The sequence below is a fragment of the Saimiri boliviensis genome, chromosome 19 (genome assembly GCF_048565385.1).
Source record: "Saimiri boliviensis isolate mSaiBol1 chromosome 19, mSaiBol1.pri, whole genome shotgun sequence".
In the NCBI taxonomy this organism is placed as follows: Eukaryota; Metazoa; Chordata; class Mammalia; order Primates; family Cebidae; genus Saimiri; species Saimiri boliviensis.
In genome coordinates, this window is record NC_133467.1 from 21,408,729 (window position 1) to 21,432,614 (window position 23,886).

At 35.6% G+C, this 23,886-nt stretch overlaps 1 protein-coding gene across 6 annotated transcripts in view; it reads right to left on the bottom strand.

Moving 5' to 3' along the window:
• Positions 1 to 23,886, bottom strand: part of DNM3 (dynamin 3) — a 535,391-nt gene that overhangs the window by 134,356 nt on the left and 377,149 nt on the right. For all 6 annotated transcript variants that reach the window (XM_003925367.3, XM_003925368.3, XM_010336127.3 and 3 more), the window contains one exon: positions 19,511 to 19,620. In XM_003925367.3, the coding sequence (XP_003925416.1) occupies positions 19,511 to 19,620 (110 nt within the window). The remainder of the gene's footprint in view (positions 1 to 19,510; positions 19,621 to 23,886) is intronic.

Sequence of the window (23,886 nt, forward strand, 5' to 3'; positions counted from 1 at the left end):
CTCAAAAAAAAAAAAAAAAAAAAAAAAAAAAGAAAGAAAGAAAGAAAAGAAAGAAACAATCACTTGTTGAGTTTTGGTGGGATATCAAAGAAGAAGAAGCACAATTTTAAAAGGCTCTTAAAATGCTCTTCTATTTTCTTTTTTTAAAATCTTTCATTGCATTTTAGGTTTTGGGGTACATGTGAAGAACATGCAGGATTGTTGCATAGGTACACATACGGCAGTGTGATTTGCTGCCTTCCTCCCCCTCACCTGTATCTGTCATTTCTCCCCATGCTATCTCTCCCCTCCTCCCCACCCCCCGTCCCTCCCCCATTTCCCCTCAACGGACCCCAGTGTGTAGTGCCCCCCTCCCTGTGTCCATGTGTTCTCATTGTTCAACACCCGCCTATGAGTGAGAACATGCGGTGTTTGATTTTCTGCTCTTGTGTCAGTTTGCTGAGAATGATGGTTTCCAGGTTCATCCATGTCCCTACAAAGGACGTGAACTCATCGTTTTTGATGGCTGCATAATATTCCATGGTGTATATGTACCACATTTTCCCTGTCCAGTCTATCATCGATGGGCATTTGGGTTGGTTCCAGGTCTTTGCTATTGTAAACAGTGTTGCAATGAACATTCGTGTGCATGTGTCCTTATAGTAGAACGATTTATAATCCTTTGGATATATACCCAGTAATGGGATTGCTGGGTCAAATGGGATTTCTATTTTCTAACTACATATCTACGTGAGGCCAGATTTTCTTCATATATTTCAACCAAAACAACATATGGTAACAGATTGAAAGCAGAAGCAGATATGGGTATCCAGCTGTCTTCTTTAAACTACACATTAAGAAGATCTGCAAAATTGTAAAAAAATGCCACTCTTCTCAATAATTTTTAAAGTAAAACATATAATTTATATAAACATGAAATGGATGTATTAGGGTTAGTTTTAAATAAGTTAAATAAATACTTTTTAAACTTCTCATTTTTAATTTCTAACAATGAATATAATTGGTGGAGTGCTGATAAAGCTTAACAACAGGTTTTCTGGAAAAAGGAGAAGCTATGACTTTTAGTATTTGCTAGTTTTCTGGTATAAATACTCTCACTATGGCCAGTTTCAAACAACAATGTGAAGTCAATCAACTCACAATATTCCTGATCTAATCCACACACAGTCCACATAAACCAAAGCTCTTTGGAGTCTTCAACAGTTTTTAAGAGTGAAAAGAAGTCTTCACACTCCTTTGAGAGCCACTGGTGCAGATCTTATTTAGCCAATTTATTTAAATCCACAATCTAATCAAAATGCCAAAATATTTTCACTCCCTTAGTATACTGATAGAGCAATTTATCTATTTTCTGAAGCAAAATCATTTTATAATGTTAAAAAGAGTTCTGGCTAATCTCTAGTAATATAACACATATCACTCATACTCTTACCTATAAAAGGTTTTACCTATAAAAGATTTAGGTATGTATTTAACACACACTGAGAGCAAAGGCAGTTACTTTTCTGAATAGTCAAAACTACCCTCTGCAACTGCATTTTTTGAAACTGTTACTTTATATGCACAGTACTTTTGTCAGATTCTAAGAAATAAACACAGGCAGTTTTAAAATTAGAAAAAGAAAGGAGAAAAACTCGCTACAGTTAGACATTGCAAATATTTTCTTTATGAAACGATGCATCTTCTCAGTTAGTTGCAGAGTGTGACTAACATTTTCTACCAAGGCTTGTGCCATGTCGGTTCCCTTTGCTGAGGCTGTGTGTTAATTAAACTTAATTACACATGCCAGTAAATAGTTTCCCTTTGAATGTGGCAAATTGAAGCAGAATCATAAAATTTATGTGTAAGGAATATAATTCAAACCTTCACAGTATTTTCTTTCAGCAGGTATAGTTACTAAAGACATTCTTTATGGGTAAGTTGGTGTCATCATAATTCAACTGAAGAAAACTGAAAATATATTAGACATGCAATGCTAAGTCACAGAAAGATTCTTATTTGTAAATTGGTATTTTTAAAAGACAGTTTTTTTTTTTGTTTTTTGTTTTTGAGACGGAGTTTTGCTCTTGTTACCCAGGCTGGAGTGCAATGGCGCGATCTTGGCTCACCGCAACCTCCGCTTCCTGGGCTCAGGCAATTCTCCTGCCTCAGCCTCCTGAGTAGCTGGGATTACAGGCACGCGCCACCATGCCCAGCTAATTTTTAGTATTTTTAGTAGAGACGGGATTTCACCATGTTGACCAGGATGGTCTCGATCTCTCGACCTCGTGATCCACCCGCCTCGGCCTCCCAAAGTGCTGGGATTACAGGCTTGAGCCACCGCACCCAGCCTAAAAGACAGTTTTATGATTAATATTCTTGAGTGCGTGATTGAGGTAGCTCAGTTATCGTCATTTAGCATTATAGATAAAAGTATTAATTGGCTTAAAGGTTTTTTTTTTCAAATTCAAGAACTCCTAGGCAAGGTGTTATTAATTTAGTGATGTCAGAATAGTATATGGTAACACTGCTAATAATGGAAAACACTATGGCTGCCAGAGATGCCATTATTCCAACTCTAATTGCATTTAAACAGCAACAGACTGGAAGAATAATCCCCTTTGGACTTTTTCTGTTTATTCTATTATTTGATGTAAGTTTTGTTCTTACAATATTCTGTATATCATCTCTAAAAACCTGGTTATTCCAATAGTCAATAAAACATGCCCTTAATTTTCTTTATTTTTGTTCTTGGGAGGCCTCTGAGACTGCCAAATAAATACTGGTGTTTAGACAGTTCCTTCAGGCTGGGCCCAGCTAGGGAAATTTTCACAATCCTGCTTATTCATTTCTGAGGAACTCTGCTCCCTAAGTTGCTGACTGAAATACCTTAACACCTGCTGTCTCACTATTGGCTTCAGCCTGGGGGTCCATGCTATCACAAAATCACAAAATCACCACCACACTGGCTAAAATGAAGCTGCAGCACACAACTAACTTTAATTCCCACCTTAAAATAAGTAACCAAAATATAAATTTACACTTTGAAATAAAAGCCTGAACCAAGCCAGATAGTATCTTAAATCCAGTTCTTTAGAATGACTAGCTTTCAAAAAGAAAAGCTATTTTTTTTTTCTTTTTGAGACAGAGTCTTGCTCTGTCACCCAGGCCAGAGTGCAATATTGTGACCTCAGTTCACTGCAACCTCCACCTCCTGGGTTCAAGCAATTCTCCTGCCCCAGCCTTCTGAGTAGCTGGGATTGCAGGCACCTGCCACCATGCCTGGCTAATTTTTGTATTTTTAGTAGAGACAGGGTTTCACCATCTTGGCCAGGCTCGTCTCAAACTCTTGACCTCGTGAACCACCCGCCTTAGTCTCCCAAAGTGCTGGGATTACAGGCGTGGGCCACCGTGCCCAGCCAAGGAAAGCTAAATTTTAAACAAAAACTAGCAATCATTTGTATCAATTTTAAGGTAGAATAGTCATCTATTAGACTTTCTCTTATAGCTTACCACTACAGTGTCTCATTTAAAGCATGTCTCTTAGAATTGATCATAGTTTTTCTATAGCAAGTTTACAACTAGGGATTGGGTCCCCTATCATTAATGAATAGCAGCTGGGTTTGTTTCATGGCTCCCAAATGGAGGCAACCTTCCGTCCCAAGCTGCAGTGTTTGTCTGAAGAGGGTAGTGGGGGAAGGTATTGCCCATCAGCAAATACTTGTTCTGGAAAATAGGTGGGAGAAGGCAATGTGTTTGATCTGAAATCCTAGAAGAAAAGTAAACTTGCTGTGAAAGACATAATTTCTTTTGTTCTTGAACTTTACATAGCCATGCTAGGCTCATTCATCAACACAGTCTTTGGATAGAAACCGGAACATGAATGCCTCAAACACTTTGACCAAAATCCCTGCTGGCACTATTAATAGCTTCAGTTACAACTCCAATTTAAATCTTTGGGAAGAAAGAAACTGAATCCTTGGGAAGAAATCAACTGAAGTTGCTGATTCTATCCTATCAATCTCTTTGTTTGAAATACGCAAAGGCTCCTTAAAAGTATGATGCCTAATTCCCCTAGAAAAATGAATCTAGACTTCACACAAGTGTTTTAAGCATGAAGAATTCCTCCAAAATCTTTTAATGGCATTTGAAAACGCTGAAAAGCACTAACTTGCTGTTTTTCTCCCTCAAAAGAGGCAGAAATAGTCATCCAAGTAGAACTCATATTTCATTTCAGAGTTTCATTTGAAAAACAATAAATAAAGAATTTAAATTGATTGTTTAAGTCACAGGCATTTCATACTCAAGAAATTATGTTGTCTTTCATGAGAACATATCTTAGCTGTGAAATCAATTGTCATAGACATAGTTCACAAAAATATTACCAAATTATATTTGATTTCTGTCTTGGTGTGGTTGGTGAATCAAATAAATCAAATGGGCTAAACAATTTTGGTTCTCCAATCCATCTCTCTCCAGGCTCTCCTTTAAAAGTATTTTCATTCTGCTCTCTGGTGTACCTAGGATTTCCTAATGATGCTATTTCACAACTAGAGGGACACTCTTAAAGGAAAAAGATGAAGTATTTAGAACTGGGAAACTTATAATAAGCAGGATCAGAACCATATGACAACAAATATCTTTGCAGTGAAGGACTAGAACAAAGGAAGAGAACAAACACAAAAACAGAGATCTCTGACTCCAAGATTTGGACTTAACAGCTTTCAAAATATACAATGTTTTTTTCTGACTTGCTGAACACATATTCCTATCCAGCTCCTCAACAGGGAAACCACAGGGTTTATCTTTCTAGATTTATAGAGAGAAATGACATTACCCTCATCTTATGAAGTCACAATCAATAACTCTGTAAGAGTCCTCAAATCTCTGTTTGAGCCCTATGAACTTAACAGTTCTAGCAGAAAAAAGAAGCAAAAACTTACAGAGAATTGAAATTGTCTTCTGCCTCTCCTCCTGCCTAACTTTTAAAACTAATAGAAACCCTGAAATTTGTGAATACTTTGCTAGAACTGAAAAAGTAAAGATTTAGAATGCTTAGTGTAGCTATCTACAAAGCCTTTTTTGAATAATAAATGTGAAATTATGAGAACAATGTTAAGGCAATTTACAATAAAACATCTATCTATGCTTTTCTTAAAGGACAATGTCATAGAATTCCATTTAATTCAAATAGCACTCATACAGTTTGTATATTATTGAGGTTATTACTTTTTAAATGAAATATTTCCTTTTGTCCTCAAACTGTTTCCTCTAGGGGTCTGAATCTGTATTTCCATTTTCATCTCACTTCCATTTGAAGTTCTAGACTTCTAGAGCTTACCTACTACTTTAAGAATGCTTTCTATTAGCAACTGGCATTATTCTATCTTCTCCATATAAAAGGAGGGAAAGTTTTGCATCCATGCATTCATTCCCTCATACTATTGAGCTCACACAAATGCCAGCCACTGTGTTAGGCCCTGCGGATACAGCAATGAATAACAAAAACAGCCTATCCCATTCTAAAAAGAGCCATTCTTTTTAGAATGCCTAAAGAGCACATACTAACTAGAAAGCAGTCTCACAGTAGAGACAGTTATAGAATAGTTACATTTTAATTTATTTAACATATCACTGTGTTAAAACCAGAAACTGTTAAAATATAAGTATAAGATGTTAAAACGTAAAACACACTCCATTTCTTGAACTCATTGTTCACGTTATTCCCACAGTAACACTACTCATGCCTGAGTACCGCCAGCTCACTTGTTTTCGCCTCTGGATGATAATACATCAGATGTCAGTTGGTCTCATATCTAGTAGGATTTTTTTTTTCCTGACTAAAGATAAAGCATGGGGAAAACCAAATTTTTATATCACAGATGAAGTTACAGAAACAGTACAATGAACTCTAAGTCAGCTGAGAGTGATAAAGGGTTTCTACTCTCAAACTGATTTATTTTTTTTCCTCCAGCAGATACTCATAGTTAGAGGGTATTACACACACCTCTACTGGAAAGAGGATCCACCCACACTCCAAGGGGAAAAATAGAATAACATAGATTTCATTTCTCTACTTGGGTTGGGATTGATTAGTGACTGAATCATCTGACAAATAAAAACCTTCTTAGAAGACAAGCAATTCTCATTATTTTGTGAGACAAGAAGTAATGTCTTAAATATTGTTTTGACAAAAGTGGGATAAAAATGAAATAATTTATCCAGGTGTCTTGTTTATGGCACATAAACAAGCTAATTTAATTGTGTTCCTTACACAGTATTCCATTCCTGAGTTCAAAATAGTACATTTGTTCACCTTACCGAAATTCTTATAAATATAAGTGAGCCTCTGCCATCCCTATTTATGGAAGAGTAATTACTCCCTTTTTAATATAGATTAGACACTCAACCATATCCAATTGAGACATGATCTTTTAGACAAAGCGTTGTATACCACCCAAAATATTTAAACACTTTTTCAAACAAATTTAAACTCTGAGCATGTCCTAGTATAGAAATGTAGCCATAAAGGTATATAAACGAACAAACTGACTCTAATTTCTTTCCAGCTAACAGGTAGAAAAATATACTGCCAGGCGCAGTGGCTCAAGCCTGTAATCCCAGCACTTTGGGAGGCCGAGGCAGGTGGATCACGAGGTCAAGAGATAGAGACCATCCTGGTCGACAAGGTGAAACCCCGTCTCTACTAAAAATACAAAAAGTTAGCTGGGCATGGTGGTGCGTGCCTGTAATCCCAGCTACTCAGGAGGCTGAGACAGGAGAATTGCCTGAACCCAGGAGGCGGAGGTTGCGGTGAGCCGAGATCCGGCCATTGCACTCCAGCCTGGGTAACAAGAGCGAAATTCCATCTCAAAAAAAAAAAAAAGAAAAAGAAAAATATACTAGTACTCAACAATGAAAATAAAGAGCCATTCTTTTAAGAATGCCTAAAGAGCACATACTAACTATATTGCGGCATTATTTGACATTTATTGAGTGTCAGCAATGTGCTGGGGACTAAGTGGAGTAGTGAAACATCCTAAAATCACTCTCTATAGAAAAATGAGGGAGGAGGTGAATTGGAACACTTGGTAATGTTGATAAACCATATCCTGAATTGAAGCTACAAAGCAGTGCCAAAGAAAGAATGCCTTATTTTAAAAGAAAACAAGGCTCTATAACCCCAAGGAGGCTCAGAAAATACCATGTGGCTGCTCTACAAACACCTGGACAGAAACAGATCTCTGTTGGCTACCAAAGCTGACATACCTTGAACCAAATGGGCCTTAGCATGACCTTAAAACTGAAAGCCTGCCTGGGGAGAGTCTCAAGAAGCACAGGGAGGCCATTATCTAGACACACTTCTACCAGAGAAAACAAGGCATTTCTAACAAAATCAAATAAAACAAAAACCTGGAGGAGCATTTTAATCCTTGGTTTAGACTATGCCACAGTGAACTTTAGGAATCTATTAAATGAAATTTAACTTTTAATTTATGATTAGGTAATACAATGAATATGAGAAAAAGGTATTGCAATTAACTAAAATTTAACTTTTAGTTTATGATTAGGGATGCAATGAATGTGAGAAAAAGGTATTACAATGTTATTGGTCTCCCCAGGTATCTATGACACCATCTTTGCAAGAGTCAGAGGAAGGCTCAGGAACGTGTATTCTTACCTGGAGTTTATGTAGGTTAAATCAGTCTAGGTGTGAAATTCACTCTCCTCAAGTGCTGATGTCACTGCAACTAGCAACAAATCCTCCTATTTATAAAACTCTTAGCACTGACATGCTGTTTAAAATGGCTCAAAAATCTGGTCACCAGGCTCGTAAAGATTATATTAATTCACCAAGAACCAAGACACTGAAGGCTTTTTTTTTTAAAGGATGTTAAATGTATTAATTCCCACACACTTGATGATGGGGGACTACAGAGTAACTCTTTTAAAGTTTATGTAGTAGAAAGCTGAAATAGCAACTGAATGAGCTCTTAGGAATAATGTTGTGATACAAATGGCAATGGCTAAAGTAGTTTGTCAGGAACTGTAGCAGGAGTACTGGTCAGTTCCATGCAGGCCTTTAAAAACGAGACTAAAAGCATTCCATGGAAATGTATATGACCTTACAGTAAACTGAAATCCCTACACAATGAGTTAAAAATCTCTTCATTGCTGATCTTTTAGGAGCAATTCAAGTTAAAGCCTTAGGCGGAATTCCCATTCCAACAGCCCTGATTTAGGAAATATTAGACCTGGGTTGTCGTTCTGGTTCTGTCATTAACCATTTTTGTAACATTTGGAAGGCATTTAACTGTTATAGATGTTAGCTCCTTAACCTGTAAGGTAAGAAAGACAGACAAGATTAGCTATCAGGTCCCGAAAACCCCCTGAAAGCCATGATATTTTAAGCTTGCACTGGTGTTCAAACAGAAAATTTTAGCCCCAAGTCAATGCATCTCACATAGGTCTGCTGAATGGATAAATAAATTGATCCAGAACACTGTTATGGAAGAAACAGTGATAAAAATTATAAATGGAAGCATTTAGAAAATCTCTTCTAAATTAACCAAGGATACCTTCATCTAAAGATAAGGAAAGACAACATTTATTTTCTTATAAGATCTTATCTCAGAAGACAAAGCAAATTAGGAGCATAACCTCAGAATCTATATAAGTGATGAAAAGAATTTAAGAATAGTTGATAGAATTATGGTAAGCATATGGACTTTTGAAAGATGCATGATTTTCCCACAATGCAGAGTATTAAAATACATCAAGTTAACATGGATAAGTCCAGTTCAATAAATCCTATGGGAAAAAAAAGGAATGTTTTTATATTTGTCACTAGGGCTAATCTTGCCTTTGAAATTAGCTTCTTCTCATTCAGAAGAGGCTAGCAACAGATTAAATAACATTTCTTGCTATTTGCTTTGGCTAATACTATTTCCCATTTGAAGTAGTCTTTTCTATTTTCTCTACATTAATTCATTCTATGACCTAATGAAAGTCACCTTCTATAATGCTAACTCTATTGCTGTGGCTAAATCCTATGCTGTCTGCTATAATGACAGGTCAGAACTGCAATAGAATATCCTATTCTGTAATCTAGTTAAATGTTACCTTACATACTATAATTCATTGATTTCATGTACAATAATCTGATGATTTTATAAAGGGCAGTTCCCCTGCACAGAATCTCTTGCCTTCCACCATGTAAGATGTGTCTTTCACCTTCTGCCATGATTATAAGGCTTCCCCAACCACGTGGAACTGAGTCCATTAAACCTCTTTTTCTGTATAAATTATCCAATGCCAGGTATGTCTTTATTAGCAGCATGAGAACAGACTAATACAGAGTACCAATATTGACACGCAGGATGGGTAATAAAGAAATGTTTCATTGATACTTTGGAATGGATAACAGAATAAATACTTGTTGAGAGAATAAATTATTGCTATTTCTCTCTAATCAGTTGTAAAACCTTTATGTGTGAATACACACTGAACCCCACTTCAGCCAAAACTGCAGGAAGAAAAATTTTAAAGCTATTTCCTATAAGACATCCAGAATTGATAAAAAAAAAACATTATTTTACATGCCAAAGCTGTCTCCAAAATAAAAGAATTCTCAATTTCCCCCTCCCCATAAAAAGAGGAAATATATCTTTTCTAACTTTGCCACTGGATGGCATCAGTTTCAGTAGCCAAAAGATATGGTTTTTAATGTACACACACACACACACACACACACACACATAAGGAATAAGATCTTGGGTGAATCCAGGAGCCTCCAAAGGTCACATCCTTAGAGAAAAGATGGACTAAAAAAAATTATCCACTAGTAAAGAAAAGTGACATGCAAGTATATCATGGTGTGGTCAAAGACAAAGAGGGTGCTTCAAGATGGCTGCCTAGATGAATCTGGTATTTGCTTCTTCCATGGAAAAGAACCAAAATAGTGAGTGGATAATCATACTTTGAGTAGATCATCTAAGAGAGTACATTGTAATTCAAGAGACAAGTGACAGGAAGCACAAAAAGTAAGAAAGGAGAGGGAAGCAGTTCAGCTGAATCAGCTGAGAGTCTGAAGTGGCTCCCGACTGTGGGGAAAGGGTGAAAAAGAGACCCCCCAGTAGTCCACGTTTCTGCTGGAGATTCCTACAGTCCTAGACATGAGAGAGCACCTCAATCCTTATAGGTTCTGAGACCAACATAGAGAGCTATCTGGAGATCACATGAAGGTACTGCTGCATGACACCATTTTGAGAGCACAGCTCCTACCCTACCAAACTGCATTCTGCTCCATTGCCAGGGCTGAGGCAGGAGCCACAGGCAGTGATCTCACATCTATCCTACCTACCTGTGGCCCTCTGCAGAGTGGTAGCTTTACATTTTCATATGTCCCCAACACAAATGCCACTGCCCACAACCACCACTCCTGCAAGCGGTTATGGAGCCAAGACACAAATGAAGCCCATGTTTCCAGCCCCCAGCTTATGGCTCCACCCAGGGAAAGCAATAATACCCTTCCCAGTGGAAGGACTACAGATAGCCATTGCTGCTCTCACCTAAGCATTTTTCCAGTGTTCTGGGGATCACCTCACCTCTACCTACCATAGTCAGTACCACTGAGGTGTCTGAGAGCAAGTCCACCTGGCTAAGCTCCATTCCCTCCCCCATTACCTAAGCATACCATCCAGGGGCATGAGCATTACCTATACACACCTTCCAGGAGCCTGAGCATCACCTGCACATACTTTCCAGGGGCCTGAAGATCACCCAGCCCAGTTGACCACCTGTGGCATGTAAGCACTTCTCCCAGGGTCTGAGACCAGCCATATTCAACTTGCACTACCACCACAGCTGGCATCTAACCATACATACCACCGGAAAGTCTGTGGGCCAGCCTGCCCAACCTCTTGCACCCACTGCTACCACAAGTGTGGACCACTTAGGTCCCAGATGGTTGTTCCACCACTGCTACTGCTATTGCTCATGCCACACCCACTGCCCAGGGGCTTAAGAGCCTGTTCACTTGCCAGACGCACTGATGCCATTTCCAGCACCTGAGAAAGCCACCTAAAGGCACAAGAATTGGTCTTCCTGAACCCACCAACACCAGCACCAGGGTACACTGCCCTGGGGCCCAAAGACTGGCCCACCTAGTGTTATAGTACTCAGCAAAACTTTATCATAGCCTATACTAATAACAACCGCATTCTAAGCCAGCAAGGAAGTCTCAAGACACCACTGACAGTGTTTACAAATAAAGAAGTTATACAGACTACACGACTACACACAGTCAGATTCAAAAGCAAAGTGGCTACCCAACCAATACCATAGATACATGTCAGAAAAGAGTTCTTCTTTAAAAAAGCAATTTAAAAAAAAAAATTAGAAGAAGCAACAGTTATATCAGATGTACAGATATCAACATAAGAATACAGACAACATGAAAAAGCAAGAATATTTGGCACGTTAAGAGGAACACAATAATTATCCAGGAACAGATCCCAATAAAAAGAAATTTACTAGTCAGACATAGTGCCATGTGCCTGCAGTTCTAGCTATACAAGAGGCTGAGTTGGGAGAATCACTTAAGCCCAGTGGCTGGAGGCTGCTATGATCAAACCACTGCAGTCCAGTGTGAGTGACAGAGTGAAACTCTGTCTCAGAAGGAAAGAAGGAAGGAAGGAAGGAAGGAAAGAAGGAGGGGAGGGAGGGAGGGAAGGAGGGAGGGAAGGAGAGAGGGAGAGAAAAAAAGGAAGGAAGAAAGGAAAAAGGAAGGAAGAAGAAAGAAAGGAAGGAAGAAAGGAAAAGAGGGAGGGAAGGAGGAGAAATTTATAAAATCCTAGGGAAAAATTAAAAATACTAACACTAAAGAAGCTCAGAGAGATACAAGAGGCTTCTGAAAAACAATACAAAGAAATCAGAAAAATAATTCAAGATAGGAATGAAACATTTACCAAAGAGACAGATAAATTTTTTTTAAAAGCAGAAATTTTGGAACTGAAGATTAGTTGAATAATATACAAAAATACATTCAAAATCTTCAACAGTAAGACAGAAAAAGCAGGAGAAAGAATCTCAGAACTTGAAACAGATGTTTTGAAATAACCCAGTCAGACAAAAATAAGAAACAACAACAACAAAAGATTAAAGCCTTCAAGACATATGGGACATCATAAAGCATCCAAATACTTAAATTTATGGTGTCCCAAGAAGCGAAGAAACAAAGGAAATAATTAGAAAACCTATTCAATAAAATAATAGATTAAAAACTTCAAAACCTAGCAAAAGATTTAGATACTCAGATATAGTCAAAGATCCCCAAATAGATACAATTCGAAAAGGTCTTCACAGCATATTATAGTCAAACCGTCAAAAGTCAAACCGTCAAAAGTCAAAGATGGAGGAAAAAAATTACAAATAGCAAGAGAAAAGCATCTAGTCACCTACATAAGGGAACCCCATCAGACTAACAGCAGATTTCTCAGCAGAACCATAACAAGACAGGAGACAATCGGTCACAGTGCTGTAAGAAAAAATGTGCTAGCCAAAAATATTATGCCCAGCAAAATTATCCTTACTAAATAAAGGAGATACAATGTCTTTCCGAGGTGAGCAAAAGCTAAGAAATACATCATCATTAGACCAGCACTATAAGAAATGCTTAAGGGAGACCTACACCCAAAAGCAAAAGAATAATAACTACCATTATGAAAATGCATGTAAATATGAAAACACATGCATATATAAAAACCACCAGCAGAGCAAACACAGAAACAAGGAAGAGAAAAATCTTAAATGTAACCACTACAGAATTCCATCAAGCCACAAATATAATTTGAAAGAAAAAAGGATATACAAAACAATCAGGAATCAAGTAATAAAATGATAAGAAGCCCTCACATGTCAATAATAACCTTGAATGTAAACAGATTAAACTTTGCCCTTAAAAGATATTTTTCAGCTGAATGAATTTTTTAAATGATCTAACTATATGCTGCTTACAAGAAATTTTCACCTATAAAGACATAGATAAACTGAAAAGAAAGGGATGGAAAATGATGTTCCATGTAAATCGTGCCCAAAAGTGAGCAGGAATAGCTATACTTATATCAGATAAAACAGACTTTAAGTAAAAACAGTGAAAAGTGACCAAATTATTATATAATGAAATATGTATCAATTCATCAAGAGGATATAATGATTATAAACATATATGCTCTCAGTACCAGAGCATTCAGATTTACAAAGCACATATTATTAGATCTGAAGGGAGAGACTCTAATACAGGAATAGTTGGGACTTCTACGCTCCATTGTCAGCATAAGACAGATCATCTAGGCTGAAAATTAACAAAGAAACATTGGATTTACACTGTATATTAGACCAAATAGATCTAACAGACCTTTACAGAACATTTCATCTAAGAGCTAAGAATAAACATTATTCTTATCAGCACACAGAACATGTAGTACACCATATAATAGGACACAAAACAAATCTCAAAAAATTTTTTAAAATCAAAATCATATCAAGTATCTTTTTAGACTACAATGGAATAACAACAAAAATCAACAAGAGACATGTTGGAAATTAAAAATCATGCTCCTGAATGACCACTGAGTCAAAAGAGAAATTAAGAAGAAAATTTTAAAAATTCTTGAAACAAACAAAAATCAAAACACAATGTACCAAAATCTATGAAACAAAGCAAAAACCGTGCTGATGGAAGTTTATAGCAAAAAATCCCTACACCAAAAGAAATAGAAAGATTTTAAATAAACGATATAGTGATGGATCTCAGAAACTAGAGATGTAAGAACAAATAAAATCCAGAATTAACAGGAGGAAATAAATAATAAAATATCAGAGCAAAACTAAATGAAATAGAGATGAAAAAGACAATACAAAAGAGCAACAAAATGAAAAGTTGGTTTTTTAAAAAGGTAAATAAACTCAGTAAGATACTTGTAAGATTAAGAAGAGAGAAGACTTAGATAAAATCAGAAATAAAAAAGATATTACAACTGATAATACAAAAATGCAAAAGATCAGAGGTTATTATGAACAACTGTGCACTAACAAACTAGAAAACCTAGAAAATATAGATACATTCCTGGACCATACAACCTACCAAGATTGAATCAGAAAGAAATAAAAGACCTGAACCAACCGATAATGAGTACAGATTAAAGGCACAATAAATATAGTTTTTATTACAGATTAAATGAAATTCAATCTGTAGTAAAAGTCTCTCAACAAAAAGAGTCCAGAACCAGATGGCTTTACAGCCAAATTGTACCAAACTTTCTAAGAAGAGCTAACACCAATTTTTCTCTATTCAAAAAAAAAAAAAAATAGCATAGTAGGGAATTCCCCAAACTCATTTAGTAAGTGCAGCATTGCCCTGATACCAAACCCAGAAAAGTATGCAACAAAGAAGAACATTACAGGATAATATCCTTTATAAACATAAATGTGAAAATCCTCAACACAATATTAGCAAACTGAATCCAGCAGCATTTCAAAAAGATAACACACCATGATCAAGTGAAACTTAACACAAGGATACAAGAATGGTTCAATATACATAAGTCAGTAAACATATTACATCACATCAACGGAATGAAGGACAAAATTTACGTGATCATCTAAACAGATGCAGAAAAGCATTTGATAAAATTCAATATTCCTTCATAAAAAAACTCTGAACAAACTAGGCATAGAGAGAACATACCTCAACATAATAAAGAGCACATATGACAAATACACAGCTAATATTACACTTAATGGGAAGAACTGGAACTAGACAAGGATACCCACTCTCACAACTCCTTTCAACATAGCACTAGAAGTCCTAGCCAGAGCAATCAGGCAAGAGAAATAAAAGGCCTCCATGTTGGAAAAGAGGAAGTCAAATTGTTCCTCTCTTCATATAACACAATCTTATATTTAGAAAAACCCAAAGACTACCAAAACACTGTCAGGTACTATAAACAAGTTCAGTATAGTTTCAGGATACAAAATCAACATACAAAAACCAGTAACATTTCTGTACACTAATAATGAACTAGTTGAGAAAGAAATCAAGAAAACAGTTACATTTACAATAGCCAAATAAATAAATGAACAAAACACATAGGGATAACTTTAACCAAGGAAGTAGAAGATCTCTGTAACTACAAAACATGGTGAAAGAAATGGAAACGGACAAAAACAAATGAAAGACGACCCATGCTCATGGATTGAAAGAAATAATATAGTTAAAATTACCATACTGTCTAAAGCAATCTATGGATTCAACGGGATCCCTATCAAAATACCAATGACATTTTTCACAGAAATAGAAAAAAATCCTGAAATCTGTATGGAATCAAAATAGAACTCAAATACCCAAAGCAATCCTGAGTAAAAAGAACAAAGTTAAAGGCATCACATTATTTGGATTCAAAATATATCACAAGGCTATAGTAACCAGAACAGCATGTATTGGTACACAAACAGACACATAGACAAATGGAATAGAACATAAAACCAAGAAATCAGCCCTCATATTTGCAACCAACTGACTTTTGACAAAGGCACCAAGAAGATACATTGAAAAAGGATAACTTTTTAATAAATGGTGCTGGGAAAACTGGATAGCCATACTCAGAAGGAAAAAGCTAGACCTTTATCTCTTATTATATACAAACATCAACTTCAAAATAGATTAAAGACTTAAACATTACATAAAACTATAAAATCACTATAAGAAAACATAAAGGCAACACTCCAGGACATTGGCCTAGACAAAGACTTTATGACTAAGACCCCCAAAACACAAACAACAAAAACAAAAATAGGCAAATGGGATGATAGTAAACTAAAAACCTTTACAGCAAAGGAAAAAAACAACCAAGTAAAGAGACAGCCTGTTAAATGGGAGAAAGTATTTGCAAACTATTTATATGTTTGCAATATGTTAGTTAATATCGCATGTTAATAAATATGTGAAATATTTATTAAAACTTACCATGTATTAGACCACATTGTTTGATCATAATACAATTAAGTTAGAAATAAATGATACAAAACAATAAGATTCCATGAATTCTAAAATGTAAAACACACTTTTAAATAACTCAAAGAAAAAAAACATAATGACGAATAGGAAACAGAACTGAATAGTAATAAAAATGTTAGCAGTGGGTGGGAAGATTGGGGAGGAGTAACTTTAGGAGAAATAGCTAATGTAGCTGACAGGGTGATGGAGGCAACAAACCACCATGACATGTGTATACCTATGTAACAATCCTGCAAGATCTGCACATGTACCCCAGAACTTAAAGTAAAATAAATTTTAAAAATTTCAACAAATTGTAGTAAGCAGCTAAACACTATGTAGAGAGAAATCTATAGATTGATATGCAGATAGATAAGGAAAAGAAAGGTTAAAACTTGATGAGCTACACATCTAAATTAAGAAGTCTGAAAAGACCCAAGATGTAAACACAAGAAAACACAAGGAAGGAAATAATTAAGAAGAGAACAGAAATTCTTGAAATAGAAAAAATATACACAGTAGATGTTAAAAAATGCCACAAGTTGGTTCTCTGAAGAGACAAAACTCTGGCAAGAGTGATCACAAAAAAGATAAGGATTAATATTAGAAATAAAAATTAGTCAAATTTCAGATACAACAGAGATCTAGCAAAATAAAATATTAAGAAATAGTTGATGCAATATATTTAAAGCAAAACAGAATGGACAGTTTTCTAGAAAAAATACAATTATTCAAACTGATCCATAGAACAAACAGAAAACCTAAATAAATCTGAAATCATTAAATATATTCAATCACTAGTTAAAAGCCCACTTACCAAAATACTTTCTAGGGCCAGATGGTTTTACAGGTGACTACCACCAGTCAGTTAATAGTTAATCTCTATCTTCTATGAAGGGTTCCAAAGAACAATAAGGACTTATTCCCATCTCAATTTATGAAGCTAACAGAACCTTGATATTAAAACCAGGCAGGAATAATATAAAAAGGAAATTTATGGACCAATCTAACTCATTTCAGCATTTGCTAAAATGCTAGCAAACTTAAGCCAAGAACTGATAATAAAGAATAGTACATTGTGACCTAACTAAGTTTAATCCCAGGAGACCAAGGATGGTTTCACATTAGAAAGTCTACCAGTATATTTCACCACATGAACAGATTAAAGAAGAAAAATCATATAATCTTCCATGTGAAGAGGTTGATAAAATTCAATTCCTAACCATAATTTTAAAATGAAAACAGAAACCTTAGTAACTAGGAACACAAGAAATCTTCACCTGATAACAGGCATCTATCAAAAAGTATTACACTATAAAAATTTTTAAATCATCCTTAAATTATCCTTAAAATCAGAAACAAGACAAGGATTCCAGCTTGTAGTCAACATTGTACCAGAGGTCCTAGCCAGCACAAAAATGATTTAAAGGAATCAAAATTTCAAAGGAGAAGACAATGGCCAGTGTGCCTGTGGGTACATCTATGTATTCACTGAGGTCACTGAGAAGTGGCAGCAGAATTCAATACCTTGTTAGAACTCCAAGATTCCAAAATATCTAGATTTTTTTAAACCCAGAGTTTCTTATTTCAGTGACTTTTGCTGTCTTTAAAATCCACAGTTGTATTTTATGAAAAATGATAGTCTACCATAGTCTTGTTTTTACCTTATACCCCAGCTCTTTTATAACCTGAACTTTTCAGGTTGACCAGAGGATTCAATTTCATTTGACTTCCTGTTTGGTAGTCACCTGTTCCAGTCTGTATCTAGGCAAGAAGGCTGAGCACACCTCAGATGATTGCTTTAGGATCTCCTGATTCTCTGCTGCTCTGATGAAGACATGTCAACTAGTCCTGAGCTTGGCTGCAGTGTGGCAGACTCACTACTACTCTCTCTAGAAATCCTTTTTATTCTTTATTATTTTCAGTGTGTTTTCATAAGCTGCTCTCAAATAATAGTTTCAAAAAAAATCCCATTTCAATATTTGGTAGGGGAGTTAGTTGTATTTAATTTCTTTCCCGTTGATTCTTTAAATGGCTTGCTTTGTGGTTTTACTAAGTATTTTTGTATTATGAGTCACTCTGAGCAACTGACTGGGAATGTAAGAAGACGTCTTTTTTTTCTATTTTAATTTAGTGTGTGATTGACCCTGGGCCAGTCATTGAACTTAATCAAATAACTTCATTCATTGCTAAATAAAGATAAAAGGCAGCCTGGAAACATGGGTTAAAATTAGATCCTGTTACCTAATGACTCACTCTCTTAATAACTGACTCACACAAATTGATTAGCTTTTTCCTATAACATTTTCATTTGCAAAAACTCTCCTTTATTATCCTTTCCTAGTTGTACCCCTTTTACATTTCTCTAGCCCATCTTTCCTTACCTCTCCATTTGCTTATTTAACTTTACTGCTAAGTTTCAGTGAATGATCATGGCCCTCTGTGATGATCAGCTCAAAATACAGTTTTGATACTGCACATGAGCAACAGACAAAAAATAAGCACAAAATGGAAAATGACAAGTCCTGATACAAGTTCCAGCTCCCCCATGCACTAGTTTTATGACCTTAAGAAAGTGAGTTAACATCCCTGAGCCTGCACTTTCTTATTTATAACTGTATCTTTTTAACCTCAAGGGCAGTTGTTACAAAAACCAATGACAATGAATGTAGATAGCACTTTGAAAAACTGTAAAATACTACATATTTTTATTCACCTTAACTGAGTAATTCTATTCACTGAATTTAGACATAGTATATAGTTTTCTGAAGAGATTAAGTGATATCCAGTCATGTTAGACAGATACAGTAAAAACTATCACTAAGTAGTTTATAAGTATGTAAACAATGTATTGAGACAAGAAAGACTTTAAGGTAATAAAATGTAGCTTTAAGAATGGATAGGCTGGGTGCAGTAGCTCATACCTATAATCCCAGCACTTTGGGAGGCAAAGGCAGGAAAATCTCTTGAGCCCAGGTAATTTGAGGTCAGCCTGGACAACACAGCAAGATCCCCATCTCTACAAAACAATGTTTAAAAAATTATCCAGGCATAATGGTGTGTACCCAATAGTCCCAGCTACTCTAGAGGACTGAGCTAGGAGTATTGCTTGAGCCCAGGAGTTTAAGGCTGCAGTGAATCATGATTACACCACTGTATTCCAGTCTGGATGACAAAGTGGGATCCCATCTCAAAAAAAAAAAAAAAAAAAAAGGATGAAGAATTATTTTCATTCCAGGTGGAAACGCAAGAAATAATTAGTTAACACTTGAAGATCTTTTTTAGTCTGTGTTGTAATATTTTGAAGCCATAACTCATGGTGAAAGTTAAAAATACAAAATAAATGAAAGGAAAACTGAAGAGCAGATAAATTTCAAGGTGCAACCAAAGGAACTATTTTAAAATATGATCTCTGAATCATGTAGAACTTCAGGGGAAAAAAATCTGAAGATAGAAACTGTTTCAGTTTCTTACCTTTGTTCTGTATTAAAGAGTGCAAAGATGTGCTTGCTAGACATAAAGCTCTTTTCCACATCCCGAACTTTCAGGTTGTCCAAGGGAAGCATGTACTTCTTTTCTTTCTCCTATTATGAGAGAGAGAGAGAGAGAGAGAGAGAGAGAGAGAGAGAGAGAAAGAAAGAGAGAGAGAGAGAGAGAGAGAGAGAGAGAGAGAAAGAGAGAGAAAGAAGAGGAGGGTAGGGGAGGAGAGAAGAGGAGAGGAGAGGAGAGGAGAGGAGAGAGAAAACTGACTTTAATAAAAGATCATGAAGAATGCCAATGGCAACACATCACCTGAGTTAGCCAACACTTGGTTACACTATCTTGATAATATCATCAAACACTATTTTGATACCATTTATTAAGAAATAAAAGTTATTTGAGATAGGAGACTCCCGTGATTCTCAACATGTGGGTTGGAAAAATGGTGGGGGTAAGTGTACGGGAAGGTCTCTGAGATGGAGAAAACACATGGTCTTCTGTCCTTTCTCCCTCATGTGAGTCCTTTTAGATGTTTTTAAATGTTAGCTTGATATTAATATTTTAGCCATCTGTTAATATTTAACAAAAATGTTCTGGTCCTAATTCAATGAGAAATGCCAGATGGACTTCATTTCTTGTTTTATTTGCAGCCTAAGCAGTTTTGATAGCCAGTGTTGGCAGGGGAGTGGAAGCACAGGACCCCAGTCTGAAATACCCCTCATAAACTATGATAAAGCATAAGAAATACTCCTCTCATTTGAGTCTAGAATAAAATATGAATTCTGAAAAATAATTATTTCATAAAATTGTTGAGCTCTTTGGGGGAAAATTAATTAGAAGTGGACTGATATTAAGTAGAAAATACTCTCTTCCAAAATTGACAATTGTTTAGGAAGAATATGAACATTGGAGAGGTGAGGTCTGCAAATGAGACCAAATTAGTGTTAGTAAAACACTGGATGCCAAAACATTATTGGAAACATTCACTTTCAGGTACTAGCCCAGGGGCAATATTATTTATATGTATAAATGCCTAACAACCAGTATAATAGGAGAGAGCCAAAAACTCAATTTAAGAAACATAGTAAATAACTAATACCAGGGGTATAACAAGTGCTGCCCTTGTTAACTGTGGTCCTTTGTATGGTCCCAGGCTACATCTCCAATGTTACCCCCTGAAAAAGAGCAGAGCTAAACTCCAGAGCTGGAGAGAATGGAGAATTAGTCATAACTTTTAATAAATGACAATTAAGCCCATGGGAAATACGTGCATCATACAAATATGTCTGACATAAGTCATTTTCCTCTTACAGCATATAGACTACTTCCTTGAGAATTTGTAGCTCAGCTGCGTAGTTCAGAGCTCTTCTGTGCTCCCTGGTCAGTTTGTATTGTAGGGAGTATCACAGGCGTTTTCGCTTCCTACTCCTAAATTAATTGGAAAAAAGTTGGGCAGAGCACAGTAGAATAGCAAAAAGGTGGTATTCTACTTGGCCACAAAAATAAAGTAGTATGAACAGATGACTGAAAACACTGAAGGAAGCTGGTTAGAGAAAAAAATGGCTGTCCTGACAATGTCTCCAAAGAAAAGAAGAAACATAAAGAAAACTAAATAGGAGTGGGAGAGGCCCAGGAATAAACATGAGAAAGTAAAGCATTGTAAGAATAGTCCAATGTTTCTAGAACGAAAGGTAAAAATAAATTATCAAACACAAGAATATTCTAAACAGCAAATACATAATTTAATTGTAAATGAGATATCACAGTTGAGTCCAACTTACTCAAAACAGTTGTCAAACTATTTTAAGACAGAATTCTAAGAGGCAAAATTCTACACTGAATGAAAATCTATCCAATACGTAATCAAATGAAAATGTTTGAGACACAGGGAACATTTTTTTTTTAATTGAATGTTTTTCAGTGCCCTAAATTTAAGCAGCTGGATTCTTTTAAAGCACCATCCTATTCAACCTTTTGAAATGATAGATTTGCCTTTTAATGGGAAATCTGCATTTCATTGTAAAGATGGAACACAATGTCCTTGGCTTGTTTGCTATAGAAGTAGGCTCTCTTTTGTATTGCATTCTTTAGCATATTGTGAAGACCAAAACTCCAGCAAGTTTATGTCAGATATTAAACACTGGAGAAATACACACACATATATGCAGACTGGGGAACTTGAAAAATGCAGCCCTCATATACAAAGTACTAAATGTCATTGATCCCAGGTTTTTGAAGACACATTGCTAAATTATTTCACAATCAGAATTCTGAAAACTGACAAAGGAATAAGGAAACGTATTCAGACATTTATTTAATTAAAGTTGTAAGTCAAACAGAGAATGAAATTAGAGAGCAGCAACTCTAAGCAATAAACCAGGGTATCATGGATATTTCTAAAAAGTCTTGGTGCTTTGGGGAAAGAATGATGGTCTGCTCAAAGAACATCATGACTCTAAAATAGCTAAAATAAAAGAAATAGAGAAGGAGAAAGAATATACAGAATTATAATATCCAAAATACAGTCTTATCACCATCTTAATTAAGAAGTTACTAAATCATTTTCATCAGTTCTATGAATGTCTAATAATGTGCTGTCCAATATGGTAGCCACTAGCCACAGGCAGCTACTGAGCACTTGAAATTTAGCTAAACTGGGATGAGCTAGAAATGCAAAATAGACACCAGATTTCAAAAACTTAGAATGTAAACTATATAGTTAATACTTTTTCATTTATTATATGTTGAAATAACATTTTGAGTATATTGGGGTAAACAAAGCATTATTAAACATAATTTTGCCTATTTGTTCTTACTGTTTTGAAGTTGGCTGTCAGACAATTTAAAATAACATATGTAGTTCCATTAAATTTTTACTGATAGCACTAAATCCCCTATGTACTTATCACTTTCCTTCCTCTCATGCGTCCAATTTTCTCTTCTGACCTCCCTGTTTCTGCTATCAGATTCATCCCTCATTCTCCCTATCACCCCATCTGAAACTTCACTATCATTTCTGACTCATCGCCTTTCCTTGCCTCCTTTATCACTTCAAGAGTTTGTCACATGGTGTTTGAAGAATTTATCCTACTTGCCCTCCTTTGACATTCCCATAGCATTATTCCAGGTCCCTGGCATCTCACAAGCATGTGGTCATAAATGATTTCCTATCTAGTCTCTTTCCTTCTGATTTCTCTAACGTCACCAGAGAAGATGATTTTTGAAAATTATTTTGTCAAATTCACTACAAGCCTTTGATACTTTCAATAGCTTTCCATAGCTTTCCATTATTTATGGAAGAAAAATCCACTAACCTCCTTAATGCGAAGGGTTTTAAAAACACTTAAAAGTTGGCCCAATCCTGATTTGTAAATGTCTCCTTTTCTCCTCCATAAGAAGTCTGTGTTTCAACTAAATACATCTTTTCCAAGTCTTTTCCCAACTTGAGATATTCCTACAACAGTTCCATATCATAACAATGTTTAATATTCAGAGTCCAGTTCAAGTTCTGCTTTCTGTTCAAAAGGTTTTCTCAAGCTTGTAACCATTTGTCTGTTTGTCACCTCCCCATCTCTCTTATATTCATATAATAGATATTATTTATTCTATTCATTTCAAACTATATCTTATGAGACAACTTCAATTTATAAATGCATTACATTTGAAAATTTATGTGAAGGTTGTTCATTTGGAACTCAATATTCAATCAACTCTCTTGTTTAAGCAGCTTATATATTGTTTAAGTAACTTACATAAGCTTAAACAATATAGTTGTTTAAGTTGTTTTAATTTATTTTTAAAATATGTGATATTTGTTATAATTCTTCACTGGCTTGCTCTAACATTCTGAAAGATGACAATCTTTCTCGAGCTAATAAATAATCAGATTAGAAACAGGTTTTATGACACACTAACAGATAATATTCTATGTTGTGGAGTAAAACAAAAACGTAGAGCATGCTTTTTGAAATAAATAACAAATAAAATTTGATATTTTAAACATTTTATCTTAAGTAGAAATTTGGAAGGAATCACTTGTAAAATTCCAGAGGAAGATTTTTTTTAAATGGAGATTCAGAAAAGGAACTTCCGCATCTTTTCAAAGGCTTCACAGGCTGATGTCACTGATTCAACACTATTCTTTTCTTCATATTTAAAGATAGTACCTTTCCTTTCCTCAATATAGGAGGGTCACCAGCAATATTTCTATGGGAGGTATCCAGGATGACTTTTGTTCCAAGAGAGAGATACTTTTGTTCCAAGAGAGAGAAGGAACATGAGAGCACTAGTGTAGTGTTCTTTCCCTGAATTCACTTGGCAAGAGTTAGATGAAATAGAAGAAGCAGGTCAGGCCCAAAGAGGGTGCATCT